This window comes from Heteronotia binoei, chromosome 11, assembly GCF_032191835.1.
Source record: "Heteronotia binoei isolate CCM8104 ecotype False Entrance Well chromosome 11, APGP_CSIRO_Hbin_v1, whole genome shotgun sequence".
NCBI lineage: Eukaryota > Metazoa > Chordata > Lepidosauria > Squamata > Gekkonidae > Heteronotia > Heteronotia binoei.
In genome coordinates, this window is record NC_083233.1 from 50,813,969 (window position 1) to 50,829,653 (window position 15,685).

Below are 15,685 nucleotides of genomic sequence, written 5' to 3' on the forward strand. Positions count from 1 at the left end.
AAGTGGGGAGCAGGCAAGGCCAGCACCACTTTTCCAGCAGGTTGCTCACCACTGCTGCCCCCCTTTGCTAATTGTGAGGGCGCCAGAGGGGCATAGGAGCCCAGCCTTCGGGGGGTTGGCCTTTAAAGAGACTGGAAAGGTGGCACTTCACCACCTTCCTGGGCCTTAAAATTGTGAATTACAGTGGGAGGAGGAGGCAGCACGGGGAGGGGAGGTGCCGTGTGGTGGGGCGGCAAGATCCTGTGCGGCTCAGTTGCTAACAGGCCGCGAACCAGTTGCAGTCCGCAGACCAGGGGTTGGGGACCCCTGGATTAGAAGTAACCTTGACTAGTGACACAAAGCCAGCAACTACGTTTTCCAACATTCCCCTTGGAAGATTTAAGCCAAAATGTACCCATTTCTTCCGATTCTGGTTTTTTTCATTTGCAGCTCTATAAATTGAAAAAATGGCAGTTTGATTTGGTTGACTGGGTTAAGCTGATTTGTATAGATTTCTTCAGAACATTCCATACTAAATTAAATCAGAAATGCATTACACTTTTCCTGTCCATTGTTCCAGTGAACAAAAGTTTTTAAAAGGTGCATTTTTCACTTGCTGGAGAAATACCATTCAAACAGATTGGTGCTCTTGAGCATAATGTTAGTTAGGGAAAGCACCAAAATTAAAATAATTGCGTTAGATTTGTTCAATTGACATGAATTAAATTTGACCAAAAAAAGAGGTTTCCTTCAAAAGGCTTATTTGTGGTGTATGACACGGTGGATTTCAGAGTAGGCCCCACATGATGAGATTTTATGGAAGAGAATAGCAGCATGTCCCACTTGTCTCCAGCCCAATCCCATGAGAGTGACACTGTTCCCCTTGCACTCCTTTCTGGCTATGGTGGAGGCTGTCCACCACAGGGCTTACTTCCTCTGCTGTTAGCTCTTCACAAGACCTATGTTTTTCATGGAGCCCTCATGCAAGAAAAGAATGCTAGGGGGCAAGAGAAACAGGTAGTACAGCAAAATTAAATTAATAATTGTGGATTATTAGAATAGCCTCCGCAGCAGCCAGAGAGAAGCATAAGGGTAGCGGTCACAATATCCAAGCTGGTCATAATATCCTAGTATTTAAAGCTTACGTTTTGTACTCTGTAACTTGCATAACTCTGATTTTGTTAATCATGTGTAACAAATGGATCCTAAAATCCTGGAACTTTTTGGCAAGAGTTGTGGGATGGTTGAGGGTTAGGGTAGAGGTAGGTGAAACAAGACCTGCCTTGCTTCATTGGCAAGGCAAAGCATCGCAGCTGCTGCTAGAAGCCATTAGCAGTCTGAGCCTTCTGTAGCCAAGTTGTCTTTTGCTGTCATGAAAGCTACACCTTGTCTGAAAGAGGAAAAAAATAGCAAGAGCTTTTATTTATAATTCACTGTGGTCAGATTGGATGTTGGTGTGATTTTAACTGCTGCTTACCTAAAGACTTATGGCAAATTAATGGCATTTCTGAGGATGATGGATGTGCCTTAAATCCAGTTTGAGTAGCAGGGAGCTTTTGAGGCTGATTACAGTAGTTTGGGATGCACTTACCCCCATTTCCCCTCCATCTGCAGGAACCAGAATCCTGGGAACCTTGGGATGCAGTGAAAGCATCTGAATATGGCTGAGTCATTTGAGGGAGAAGCAGTCTTTTATGACATCTGTAAACTGTACTGGAAGCCGATAAAGGCTTCCCCTCTCCTTGATGCTGAATCAGACTCATTTGTAATCATTACAGAAACCAGCAGTTGCAAAGTGGATTATTTAGGAGTGGAATTTGATCTGCTTGTTCCATAATAATTAACACGCCAGCATCTTACAAACTATTTATTTGCTGCTTGTAGCTTGGGTTTTTTCAATCAAAACCAACAGGGTAGAAATTACAGGTAATTGACACAGAATTTCTTTTAATGCTTTGTGCCACTTCATCGCGCTCTCAGCAGCAACTAGAAGGAAAATGACAGGAGAGACAAAATATTATACTCCCAACCAGTGTTCACTCTAAGCTGAGTTAGTGTGAGCTAGCTTACAGATTTTAGTCTCCAGCTCACACATTTTTGTCTCAGGAAAAATGGCCCCAGAGCAAATTAATTTATGCTGTAGCTCATAATTTTAATGCTACTAGCTCACAACTTTAATGGCAGTAGCTCACAAAATAGAATTTTTGCTCACCAGACTCTGCAGCTTAGAAGGAACATTGCTCCCAACAAATTCTTACTAGATTGCATTGATATGTAAACCAGCTTTTCCCTTTAACTGCTTAAAATTGGTAGCCAGCATCTTCTATTTTAACTTTGCCCTGCAGGAAGAAGCAATTTTACAGTTAATGTTCTCCAGCCTGTAATTTAAGCTGAAAAATCAGGATGGCCTTGAAGCATTGTACAAGTTATAATTAAGTACATTTGTCCGGTGACTGCAAAGTGTTAGCTGTGTTCATCTGTTGTAGCAAAATAAACAAAAGGCAAGTGACACCTTAAAGACTAACAACACTTGTTTCAATATGAGCTTTTGTGAGTCACAGATCACTTCTTCAGATCTGTGGAAATCCTACTTAAGGGGAAGATTACAAAGAGGGCAAAGATAAGTTAAAGCAGGTTGTGAATTCAGTCATGATTCTTTCATGTATAAATGGGGAGAGGTGGAAAGGTTAGGTGTGAATCCAGTCATAAACTTAAAAGTGTGAGGTTTGTGTATCTGAAAGAGAATTAGCAATTAGAAGTAAAGGATGATGAGATAGGTCAGAGGTTGAATGGGTAAGCAAGGTGACGTGTTAAGTAAAAATGTACATATACTGGTGTAGGGTTATAGTCTGATAAAATATATTAAGAACAGCCAGTTATTTTTAAAACAAATTGTTAGAGCTCTATTGTAGTGAGTGAGGAAATCCAAGTTTCTATTTAAACCAGGATGACAGTGTTTAATTCCTTGATGAGTTTATAAATCCAGCACTCTCACATATATTCCCACTGAAGTTTACTTGTAGAACAGTGACTTTCAGGTCTGTAATAGAATGTCTAGGGAGATTAAAATGCTCTCCCACTGCTTTTTGGATGTTGTGGTTTCTTATATACAGTTTCTCTTCATTTATTCTCACACAGACAGACATTTTTGTCCAATGCAGAAGGTAGGAGGAACTGCTGGCACAGGGTGACCTAAGCTGATGAGCCCAAGATGATGTAGCTGATGTTACTTAGTCTCATAACAGTATTATCCAAGTGGGGGACAAAGTTGGCATCAACGTCTGTTGCTGGATTTGTGTGACTGTTGGGTGGTCCAGTTGTTGGTGAGAAGCCGTTTTATTTGGTGAACAGTAATCATTTATAGAGCGATTCAGCATGTTCAGCACTTTGGTTTCAGTAATGTTTACATCCATACATCAGATTTATTATTATCCCTCTAATGCACAGGTTAACATATCGTTGATAGTAATTTCCCAAAGACTGTTGAATCAGGGAATTTCTGGTTCCAATTCTGTCATTTACTACAGCAGATGTCACCAAGCTCCATAAACATTTTTTCTAACACGTTTGATAGCTGTGGAGGTGCTGCCACTTGTGGAGGCGGCCTGAAGTAATGCTTAACACCTTTAAATCCACTTGTCCCAATTGGACCTGCTGTCCACGCCCAGTCTGTGCAACATGGGTCACCATTCACTGAGCTGATTGCCCTTTCATGTTGCTGCTCTTACCCTAAGAAACACATGCAGACAGCACGGCGTATCTTTTAACATCCTTCCTATTATTCCCACCATGAAGTTCTTATTAGCTAGCTACATCCAAAAGCACCACTAACTGGTATAACTAGTGCAGGTTACCCATTGCTTTGAAGATATTTTCTCCCTTTTCATGTGCTTTACTCAAAATTTGTATGTAGTTGTTTTTAGGTGCCAGAAACCAAAACTTTTGGAAATAAATTGAGCTAACCTGATTGTATCTATATTGGCAAATTTAGCTATAGTATGTAGCTTGCCTACCTCTGCTGATGTTGAGAGAAGTGATACTGAGGGGAAAAGTCTATAAAGACTGATTTCCCCGGGCTTGCTCTGAGCTAAATTATATTGATCACTAACTGTAAAAATCATGATTTGATCGAAGTCACTTTTCTTTAATTGTTTAATAGGAGGCTGGTCACACTCCTCAGTGAAGAACTTCATCCAGTCACAAAGTAATACAATAGGAAGGATAAATTAGATTTTTAGGATAGCAGTAGGCATAGTGGAACAGGGACTGGTGTTCATATGTGAAGTCTTTACTCATATTACTCTTAAGACAAACCATCTGCCCAGTAAGCTGTTATCCTCACTTGCAAAGCCTTGAATTATCTTTTTAAAAATTAAAGTACTAGAGTCTGCTAGAAGCCATATTTCATTATGTCAGTAAGCATAGGGTCTTTGCATAATCTAGGAAACAGTTTATTGATTTTAGTGTGACGACTGTAGAAAGTTTCTCTTTCTAAGTTTGGGCAGAAGCATGAAGAACAGCTATTGAAACAGATAGCAGTTATTTTAAAGAGGCGGAGGGAGAATATTTTTTATTGGGAAAAGAAAATAGATTATAATAATTTGACCCATACTTGGTATGTAAATTTTTGTTGCCAATGTGGGTAAAGCATTGTCTCTTCACCCCTGCCCATAAAAGCACATGTTCTGCTGGAACAGATTTGGAAGCCCATCTACTCTTGCACTGGGTTTCCAGTTGCCCCCAGGTATCTGTCTCAGGAAAGTTCAAAAGCAAGGCACCAAGACAACAAGCTCCTCCTGCCTTGATTACCTCTGCATTCTTCATTGTCATTTGCCTCTGCCTATGTAAAGCTCCATTTGTGAATAAGCTATACATGCCATATATTCAGTTGCAATTATTACTTTTCCCCACAGAAAATTTTGTCAGACCATGAGGACAATGTGGGATTTCTTGATGTTTTCAGAAAGGAGGGTGGTGGCTTACCTTTTTTCTTGAGAAGCTGAAGGCCTCATGCCATTGTAGATTCAAAAGTTCAGCCTCTGATGTGGAGAGCTTTGCCTGAACTGCTCCAGAAATTATTACAACCCTAGGATGCTCCAGAAATTATTACAAGCCTAGGCTGTGTGCGGGCATTCCACTATTCTGTTTTTACTTTTGCCAATCCAACAATCCCCTTGAAATCCAATAATTTCAAGGTATGTTCAATGTTTTGTGAAATACAAAAACAATCTTCATTCTAGCAGCAAAAGTCTACCAAAGTAAGTATTCTGAGCTTGGAACCATTAACTGACAGCAAATTGTTGGTGCTCCGGTGTCAAGCCACCCATTGTTTAACCATTCTCAACTTGCAGTTTAAGCATATAGTATAATCCAGTGAACTGGCTACAGCTGAGAGGTAGAGGCTAAATAGTACAGCTATCCCACTCTGCAGTCTCAGTCACAATACCCAAGCTTTGATTGTGGCGGTAGTGAGGGAACTTTGGTGCTTGAAGGAAGTATCAATACCCCCACTTTCATTCCAGAAATAAACTCATGAAAAGGCAGTACAAATTAGTTTTCCTACCCTTCCTCTGCGAGTTGTAACTCCACCACGTCCCTCAAACAGGTGAAGTAATTCAGATATTTCACACAGATGTCTGTTAAGTAGTCAGAAATTCATTCAATACAACCAGAAGGTATAGTGCAAGGAGAATCAGACCATCATCTGACATGAGCAAGTCACTTTTCCTGGTTTTTCCTAGAGATATGTTCTCCTGCTGTACAAAACTGTCATCCTAGTATATATTGTGCATTTCTGTAACAGGCAGCTTGACCATCAAGCCAAACAGACTCACCCAGTGAGCTTGGCCCTTTCTCAAAAGGCTCATGGCACTTTGATTAGCCACTGTTAGCCTAACAGGTATTATGTCCTACCATTTCAGAACAATCAAAAATTTCACAAGCAGTTGGGCTGATCAGTTTTTGCATAGTCCCATAAAAGGTCAATGACCAAAGGAGAGGGCTTGCCATCTGGCCCCCAGCTGACAAAGTTTTTTGCTCAAAGGACAGTCTCCTACCAAGAGGCACTTAACATGCAAGTCTCCCCCTATTCCAGCCCTGCAATGTCAACCTCTGTACTCTTTCAGCAACTGCCCTGCAATCACCAGCCTCTGTATCTCGCTGGTTCCCTCGTAGATCTCAGTGATCCGAGCATCACGATAGTGCCGTTCTGCTGGCATTTCTGTCACGTAGCCCATCCCTCCCAGTATCTGGATAGCCTGAAATCAAAGCATTTAATAGTCACTCAGATTAGCCTGGGGTTCAGCAATAAGGGGAAATACACAGGCCACACAAACTGGGAAGCAGTTTCCAGGGGACCCAACCCAACTCCCACTAGGGCTGTAAGTTTGAAATAGTCATGTAAATCACTCCCACACAGTGCAGCTGCTGTGTTTTCCACTCAGAACAACAGAAACACTCCAAAGCTCGTGCTGAGGGCTCTGTGCCTCACAAACCAACAGAACATCTGCAACAGGGAAAGGGTTCCCTCTCCCCCACCCCTCAAAGGTCCTCAGTTATTGCAAGCACAGAGCTGCTTACCTGATGGGAAATGGCAGTTGCAGCCTCAGAAGCAGCCAGCTTGGCCATTGCAGCTTCCTGTTGAAAAAGGAACAGCAGCGCTGTGAAATGGAGAAAGCCTGTTGCCCTAGAAGCTATTCCTATTTCCCGGGGCTTTGCAGAAGTGGAAGACGAAAATCCAATGAGCAGCTTGCTCTTCGCATCGCTTTTTAGGATGCCTGAAAGACCCCCTCCTTCAAGTACATTACCTTGGAGTATGGCTTTCCATTGTCCTTCAACATAGCTGCTCTCCAGGTCAGCAGACGAGCACTCTCAAGCGCCACTGCCATGTCAGCCAACTTGAACTGCAGACATACAGAAATCTGAATTACACCTGTCCTTCAGCACTTTTTTTTTTAGCACTCTAAAACCAATGTGGTTAGACTAATGCACAAGCAGAAATGTAAGTGGGCTTAGTGCTGCTCTGCTTGTGTAAGATTTTGTGCCACACCTAGCACTTTCCCTAAATATTACAGGGCCCAGAAATTAGTTGCACAAGATCTTATGCATGTGGGAACACAAATGTGGATACAATGTGACTTGGTGCAAGTTGCTACTGCAGTCTTTTTCTTACATTTATGCTTGCATTAGAGAACTCCATGTTCATGTGAACATGACACAAAACTAAATGCAGATTCTAAAGCAGCCCAACTAGCACAGCGAGGTCAGGTTAAGGGGTGGGGTGATGAGTCAATGGAAAACAGGATACCTGTCCTATGGAGCACATTCCACCAGGAAGTCCTTGGAAAATGACTGAATGGTTGCTCCCCTCATGCTATTGTGCAGCTCTTTCCTTTCAACAGGGCTTGCACAGCCCCAACTTCCCAGAGGACTATGGTCCATGTTCACTAATGGGAAGTTATGGATCACCTTTTGGATTGTCTGATTTGAGTACCAGACAAATAGACAAACTTCTATATCCCCTCCACTCCATGTCCAACAAAGCCCCAAGAACCAAACTGCAATTTGTAAACCAATTCCAGTACTGACCCTTCATAATCCAAGTGGCTTTTGAGAAGTGTGATTTTAAAAAACACACACACACTTCCCCCAACCCTCTACCTACCCCACAAAATAATTTTTTACATATTTCAATATTCATAGGGGTTCCCAAGAAACCTAGCAACAGTACCTGAATGGCTTGAAACTTAGTGATAGGAGCACCAAAGGCCATCCTCTTCTCTGCGTAATCCACAGCACAGTCTAGAGCTGCCTGGGCTATTCCCAAGGCTTGTGAGGCAATTCCAATCCTGCCATTGTCCAAGGTTTGCTAAAAAAATAGATGGCAAGGGAGGAATTGGAAGAGAGAGAGAATTACCTTTCAGTGTTCCCCAACCCCCACTTGTTCCAAAACACATGGGAAAGGAAACTACTCAGGGAATCCAAAATTGCTAGTCAGTACAAACCGTTACTAGTATAGTTACCTGTGGTGCCCTGCTCCCTAATAAATCATGATGGAAGAGAAGAAATGCAGGATAGAGCTATGTTACTTATGTTATTTTGACCATACCATACCTTGGGAACTGTAGTTTGAAGAGGATGCTTAGAATTCTCAGACAGAATTCTCATAATTTACATACCAATGATTCTGGGTTCAGTCCCTGGCATTTCCAGCTAACGAGCCTCAAACAGGACTAAAGACTTTTCTGAGCCTGAGACCCTGAGGATCAAGTCAGCAAGAGGAAACAATACTAAGCTTGATGGCCTTGACCTGGATAGCCCAGGCAAGCTCGATCCTGTCCTATCTCAGAAGACCTCCAGAGAATACCAGAATCAGGAGGTAGAAGCAGGCTATCAAGTCACTTCTCTATCCTCAGTGCCCCAGTAGGAGTCGCAAGAGGTCACCGTGACTTCTAGCCACAGGCATGGACACACACACACACAAATGCCGCCCCCCCAAAAAACCCCTAAGCTTGATGGTCTAATAGTTACAACTAGGTTTGCCAACACTGCTGTAGCAAATACTGAGAAATTTTAAGGGTGTTGCTATTAGAGGGTGAAGTTTCAGTGGGATGTGACAGGTCACTCTAGTCAAGGACTCCCTTCTAAATGGTAAAAAGACAAGGCAATGTCTAGAGTGTTACTATGGAAGCTGTTTTTCCCCCCCACTCGGCATTTTCTCACAGGTGGGGGACTGGGGCTAAGAGGGGAGGGCTTACCTGTGGCAGGCAAGGAAATGGCAGGCAAGCCTAGCTACAAAGCAGTTTCATATGCATGTTCATGACCCCAAGCTTTGGATCCCAAAACCAGACACTGATAGGGCTTCTTCCATTTGTAGCTTCTCCCCAGAGGACACAGTGGCGCATCATAGCCCTGCAGCCCCAGTCAAGAGCTACTTGCATTTCTCTCAGTGTTTGTCTGATCTCTTGTTCCCAAATCAATATAGGAGAATTTGCATGATATACTTCCCCAAACAGGTTGCACTCTCATACTGAAATGTTTGAAAGATACAGGAGTAATTGCTTAGCAGCAGGCCATGTCTGAACAATCAAATGGATAAAGCAGCCAAACATCTCTGGAAATACACACTTAAGGGGATTTCTCATTTCTCATCCTGCCATCTCCCACCTCTACAAAAACATAACAGCAGTTTCCTCCAAACTCACACCTACCTCACCTCCAAAAGCACACAGTCTTTCTCTCCCCCCACTAAATTCCACTGAGCACCTTGTCATCACTAAGATCTTTGGAGGAATGCCTAAAGCCTCCATTCTGCCAGAGAGAGAGGTAGCTATAGGAAGCCTGGTATTCAAGAGAGTCACAGAGGTAATAGGCAGAGTGTCTTATTAGGATTTAGGAGACCCAGGTTCTACTCTCCACTCTATCATGGAAGCTTGCTGGGTGACCTTGGACCAGTCACACACTCTCAGCCTAACCTACTTCACAGGATTGTTGTGAGGATAAAATGGAGGTGAAGAGAACAATGTCAGCCATTTTGGGTCCCCATTGGGTGGGAAAATGGGGGTATAAATGAAGCAAATAAAGAATATTCAAAGACCTCGTCATACTGTTTGAACAGGTGTTCCATCATAGTTTTCAGCAAAGAGGCCTGTAATGTCCCTTTGGAGGCTGGAGAGACAGGTCAACCCTGTGTGGTAATAATCAAGCAGGCATGGTGCTGTCCAACATTACTCCCTGATCCCTTGATATAAATTCACTCACCATGGCAATTTTGAAGCCCATTCCCATCTCCCCCAGCATGTTGTCCTTGGGAATATGACAGTCCTCAAAAATGAGGTTGGCAGTGGACGATGCTCTGATTCCTAGTTTGTCTTCTTTCTTGCCCAGAGACAAGCCTGAGGTTGGCATTGGAACAAGGAAGGCACTAATACCCTGAAAGAAGTGACAGCTTTCAGTCCAGTCCAGAGTACTGTGAAATACACACAAGCTAGCTTGCTGTGCTTAGTGCAGCAGATTGTGCAGATTACTCAAAGGGACAAAAAGGTGCACAAAAACAAGCTTGTCCTGCCACTCACCTCAGGCCACCACCCCAGCAGAGCAGTGAAGGAACCAGCCACCAGGCAGAGGGAAAATAAGAGCAAGTTTACTGTAGTGAGGGCTACAGATGCCTCACTCTCAGATGCCTCTCAAGCCCCCAAGAGCCAGCCTCTCTGGCTCTTGTTGCTCTGTTCTGAACTCCCACATGTGACTGAGAAGCTCTGGGATGCTCCTGCCAAGCAAATACCCATTTAGAGTGCTTACCTTGTGTTTCAGGGATTTTTCTGAGGTTGCAAACACCACAGCTGCGCTGGCATCCCAGGCATTGGTGATCCAGGCTTTGGTGCCGTTTAAGACCCACTCATCACCAACAAGCTGGGCAACTGTTGAAGCGGCTCCTGCATCACTGCCATTTCCTTGTCAAGGAACCAGGCAAGACAAAAACCAAACATGATGGACTTTGCTCTTGTGCTAGCCAGGGGCTGCAGTGCCCCCACCTCAAAAGCATTCCCCCTCAAGCTGCCCTCATCATTTCCACTTGACAACAGATGATTGTAGCAAGTGCTTAAGGGCCATGTCCTTAATGCAGTTAGGAAACCTGGCTCATTCACATTTAGGCTGATCAGAGTAAAAGAGCTTGCACAAGGCTCCGGGAGCATTTTTTCTTCACCAAATAGGTGTAACTGCCTGACTGGGACTCTACTATTGGCCCTCTTTTTTCCCTCGCTGTTTATCACCACTCAGAAGCTGTTTCTGCTGCTGGTCCTCCTGCACACTGTTACTGCTATCCTTGCAGCACAATGACTGTCCTAACAGGCTCGGCCAGCTCTGAAAAGCTTTGGTGAATCATAACTCCTGTACTGAGTGTTTTGCCTGTCTGATTCTAATAGTCCATGTCCCGCCTGAGTTAAAAGGCCACTGGAGCAATATGGCTAAATCTTAGCCTGTAATCAGGATTGGATGTATTCTACATGAAAATGTATTCTACAGAAAAAGAGCAGAACAAAGAAATGACTATACTATTGAGCATCATGAGAATTTCAGCTTTCATAAAAATAACACAAGGTCCTAACTTTTATGTTTGCAATGTTATGTTTCAGTCCACAAGTAATATCCACTGATCTCAAGACACGAGAGATGGCTGGATTAGAGTTCCAGGAGATGGGGCGTTTGTGCCCTAAATACCACTTCGCTCTTTCCTTTGACTAGCGAAATTACAATAAATTATGCAAAGTGAAAATAATCAAATTGAGCACAAGGAGGTGATAGAAAAAAAATTATCTGGGTGCAGTTATGGTTTGTTTTTTAGCAAGAATAAATACAACCCTATCTATTGCTAACACCCCAATCCACATCCATCGCTTTCATCTGCAGTTCTCTGACCTCTCAAGATACATTACCACCCATGAGCAAAGCCCACAAACCTCTCTGCCCCACAGCAAACCCATAATCCAGCAAAGAATCTGAATGCCCAAGTTACCTGGTTCACTGAGGGCAAAGCAACCCACTCTGTCTCCACTGGTGAATGGAGCAATCCACTTTTGTTTCTGCTCTTCAGACCCAAACTTCAGAATTGGTCCTAAATAGAGGGACTTGAAAAAAATAAAGAGAATATTATCTTTAGTTAAACCTTCAGATTATAAACCACCACCAACAAGAGTGTCACGCAATCCACTCTCCCTACATCACAACAAACAGCTGTCCCATTCAAAATAGAAGAGAAACTTCAATCTCCAGGCTTAGAGGAAGAACTTCATGGTGTCTCACACAGCAGAAAGACATCTTACATTATTGACACTCATGATGACACCTGTAGATGCGCAGCCCCGACTGATCTCTTCCATGGCAATGGAATATGCTAGGTAATCAAGTCCTGCTCCCATGTATTTCTCTGGCACATCTATGCCCAGTAGTCCAAGGCTCCCCATTTTCTTGATCTAGATAGAGAAAACAAAGCTCATTAAGTGAGGAGATGCTGGTGGTAATAATATTCAAATTAAAAACAAATTATATTAATTTGGGTGGAATTGGCAGAATTCAAATGACTTTCCAGCTCGAATAACAGTTTATTCCCTTGGGAGAACCATAGCAAGTTGCTCAATTGCAGTACTACACACATACTGCAGTAATAAAACCGCTGTAAGCCACACAATTTATTTCTTTTGACTTCAAATTTATTAGCTACTGCTTACTTTAAAATTTATTATTTGTTGAGTTTCAAAGTCAATTTATTAAGCCTTTGTGCAAGGCAGCATTCTATAAATCATAATTAAAGTGAAACACAAACCGTTGTTTGTGTTAAAGACATGACTGGATACAGGCTGCAATTCTACACATTGAAAAGCTCAAAATATGATAGAATTCAACTTCCTGGGAACCTCACTAAAAAAGCCAAGCCCTTCCAAATATGAACAGTTGTCTTGAAAACACATGTGCACAAGGCCTGGCGCTATTTCACAAGTGGGATTAATTAAGAAGCCAAGAGCAAAGGATTCAGTGCCCCCCCCCTCCAGGTCTTTCTTGCTTCTCCCCATGATAAACAGAGGCAAGAAAATTTGTATATTTCAATTCTCTTGCCTCCATTTATCAAGGAAAGGCAAGGAGACTGAGGCACTGAACAGCTGCATTTGCATGAAATTAGGAACATTTGCACAGGTTGCAGAAGTCAGCTGCTCTTATAGTTCAACTTTCTCACTGAGACTTGGATTATTGGCTTGTTAGCCTTCTTGAGCCTACCTTGGTGGGAAGGGTGGGATACGAATAAAATAAAATAAAATATACAGTTTGAGTTAAATAAATGGAACATCCAACAAACACAGCAATCTGAAAACAGAGCTGAAACAAAGCAAATTAATATGACATGTCAGACAATGCAGAAATTACATAGAAGGATCATACCTACAGCAACAGACAGTATGCACTACATCAGTATAGCCTACAGTCCCAGGGCATCTTTCTGAACAATACAGCCCTGATTACCTGAGTAAAAAGGCCCTCCTGAATTATTCAGGAGAAAATCAAGCTAGAAATAATGTAAATAAATAATAGTAAACACACCTTTATATCCGGCAGAGACATAAGTACGAATATGAAAAATGTTTTGCTTGATTTGGGCAGCATTAAGATCCAGATCCTGACGAATATAACAATACTAAAGGCAACTGGGATATTTGGCTCAGTCTTGAGACACACACTTTTCTATCTGATGAACCTGTTTGGTTGCATGAGGTCCTTCAGTCATCCAGGATGCTACATCAAGTAAGGAAAGGAAAGGTCCCCTGTGCAAGCACCAGTCATTTCCGACTCGGGTGACATTGCTTTCACGTTTTCACGGCAGAATTTTATGGGGTGGTTTGCCATTGCCTTCTCCAGTCTTTTACACTTCCCCCCCAGCAAGCTGGGTACTCAAGCCGACCTCGGAAGGATGGAAGGCTGAGTCAACCTTGGGCCGGCTACCTGAATCCAGCTTCCTCCAGAATCGAACTCAGATACATAAAGTAAAGCAACATGCTATATAAAGACACAACAAGTGTTCTGTACCTGATCAGTAGGAAAGCGGTGCTCCTTGTCCAGCTCAGCAGCAATGGGAGCCAGCTCTTTTTCAGCAAAGTCCTGGCATGTCTGGCGGAGCATCTGGTGAGTCTCTGGCAATTCTACTGTCTGGTATATAGTGTGCAGCTGTCGCATATATTGGAAAGTTCGAGCTACAAAAGGAAATCCTGGTGGGATGAGACAAAAACAAATCCTCTGTTAAAGTTGGAGGGAGGGTTGTTGGTTTTTTGCAACTTTCCTGAAAGCACCAGCTCCTGAAATATAGGAAGAATTTCCCAATCTGAACCCTTCAGTTCCTTCCATCAAGAGGACAAGATTAAAGTCCTGAGCATTCATTCAGAGATGAGAAAAGAAGATAACTAGCCTGCCAAAATAGCATGTAGCAAATACTTAACCAAATTCATTCCCAGAAAGTTCAGCTTTGTCACACACACACACCCTTCTTTACACTGTCCACTGTGGCAATATCACTTTGCTTTATAGCAGGGGCAAAAGCTGAGTTGCCTGAAAAGATCTCATCTCTTTTACAATCAAGGCAATTGCTTGGAGAGGATCTGCAACTTGACAGAGAGCAACCCACACCCAAAGATTCCTTGCCAACAGAGAAGAAAGGTTAATAGTGCCTTGTGTCTCTCTTAAAGATCCCACCTCTCCCATCAACATCTGGGGGCAAAGACAGAGCAAGGCTTGCTTCCTTCCTTCCTGGCCACTGTAGCCAAATCTGAACAGAAGACCAGAGAGTAACTAAAGTGTGACATCACCTAGCCTCCCCCTCAGTCCAAGCAACCGTTGCCCATTACCATTTCCTCTGGCCCTTCATGCATTTTCCCTCTAAATGTATCACCTATTCTGGATCAAGAGTGAACATCTTCCCAACTGCTTTATCCAGAGATGTCCCAAGACATTCTGCTGCTGCACTGCATGACCCAAGGGGGACAGCTGCAAGATCCCTCTGCAGTATCATACAGGAAATTTCAACTGTGCTTCTGGAGTTGTCCTAGTCATATATAGGTAACTCAAATACCTGTTTTGCCAGTCAGTGGATTGCTTTAAAAAATGTCACTGGAACTCTTTTATCTAGAGGCCCCAATCTGGAAATATTCCACCCACCCGCCCCAAATCTCTGAGGTGTGTTGGTTCTAGCAGGGAGGCTATCTGCATCTGTTTCAAGGGAAAACAGCAGAAGCTGTCTTTGCTATAAAAATAATGTTGGCCCATTGATCTCTTCCACAGCAAACCACGGCTGTTTGTCTCCAGTACCTAATATCTGTAGGGGTATACTGCCTCTGTACATGGAGGTGGACAGATGTTTAATCAGCACTGCATGTGCCAGACCAGAATTGCCCAACTCTCCCGCCCACCAACTCACCCCTTCCCCCTCCCTCTGGTGGTCTTGTCCTTTTAAACTGCTTTGTTATTCTTAATTGTACAGTACATAGCACAGCCTTTGATGTGTTAACATCTTCCCCCCACCGTCTCCGGGCCAAGGTCCCCATGCTCCCTGTCCATAGGCCAAGTTTACACAACAGAATACCCTACCCCACCACAAGTGCCCTTCAGGGGTTCAAACTCTTTTCTCCGTTTCCTCTCATGAAAAGAGTTTTCCCCGCAACCTCCACGGACCACCCGCCCAACGTTCCCTCACAATCGAAGTTCACCCCGCTTTACCAACTTGGTACACGCCGGGCCTTTCTACGAAGCCAGCGCGACCACTGGCACATACCAAGAGACAGCGATGGAGGGGGAGCGATGGGTTTTTCCCGACTCACCTCTTCCTACAGAGCCCCATCGCCACGCCAAGAGGGGAGCCGCCGCCATACCGGGGAAGGAACACAGTTGCCTGCCGGTCAGCCTCGCCTTCTCCACCTCCTCATTACTATTAATGAGCTGCTGACTTCCCCGCCCCCTTATTGCTATTTCTTTCCTCAGTCACAAATAGACATCTTTAAGTCTACTTTAGTTTAAAATTATGAATGATTAATTATTGTTAAAAAGCAAATTACAAAGAAACTCTATTCACAGCGGTGCTACTGGACTCGAATCTAGCTGTTCATTTACATACTGCACGGTGGAAGGAGCGGGACGGAAGTTCCAGTCCCCGTTCAACCCTGCAACTGGC

General features: G+C 43.4%; 1 protein-coding gene across 2 annotated transcripts; it reads right to left on the reverse strand.

Moving 5' to 3' along the window:
- Positions 1–5,614: 5,614 nt before the first annotated feature.
- ACADS (acyl-CoA dehydrogenase short chain) lies at positions 5,615–15,685 on the reverse strand. 2 transcript variants are annotated; one of them, XM_060250325.1, is made up of 10 exons: positions 15,336–15,685; positions 13,555–13,733; positions 11,802–11,951; positions 11,495–11,606; positions 10,279–10,430; positions 9,739–9,909; positions 7,709–7,846; positions 6,786–6,881; positions 6,559–6,615; positions 5,615–6,236 (listed from the first exon to the last, which is right to left on the reverse strand). In XM_060250325.1, the coding sequence occupies exons 1-10, from the start codon at positions 15,382–15,384 to the stop codon at positions 6,084–6,086; spliced, it is 1,257 nt and encodes a 418-aa protein (XP_060106308.1). In that variant the 5' UTR covers positions 15,385–15,685; the 3' UTR covers positions 5,615–6,083. The 2 variants fall into 2 exon arrangements, with proteins under 2 accessions (XP_060106308.1, XP_060106309.1); XM_060250326.1 differs by having other exon boundaries at positions 13,555–13,718; positions 15,336–15,396.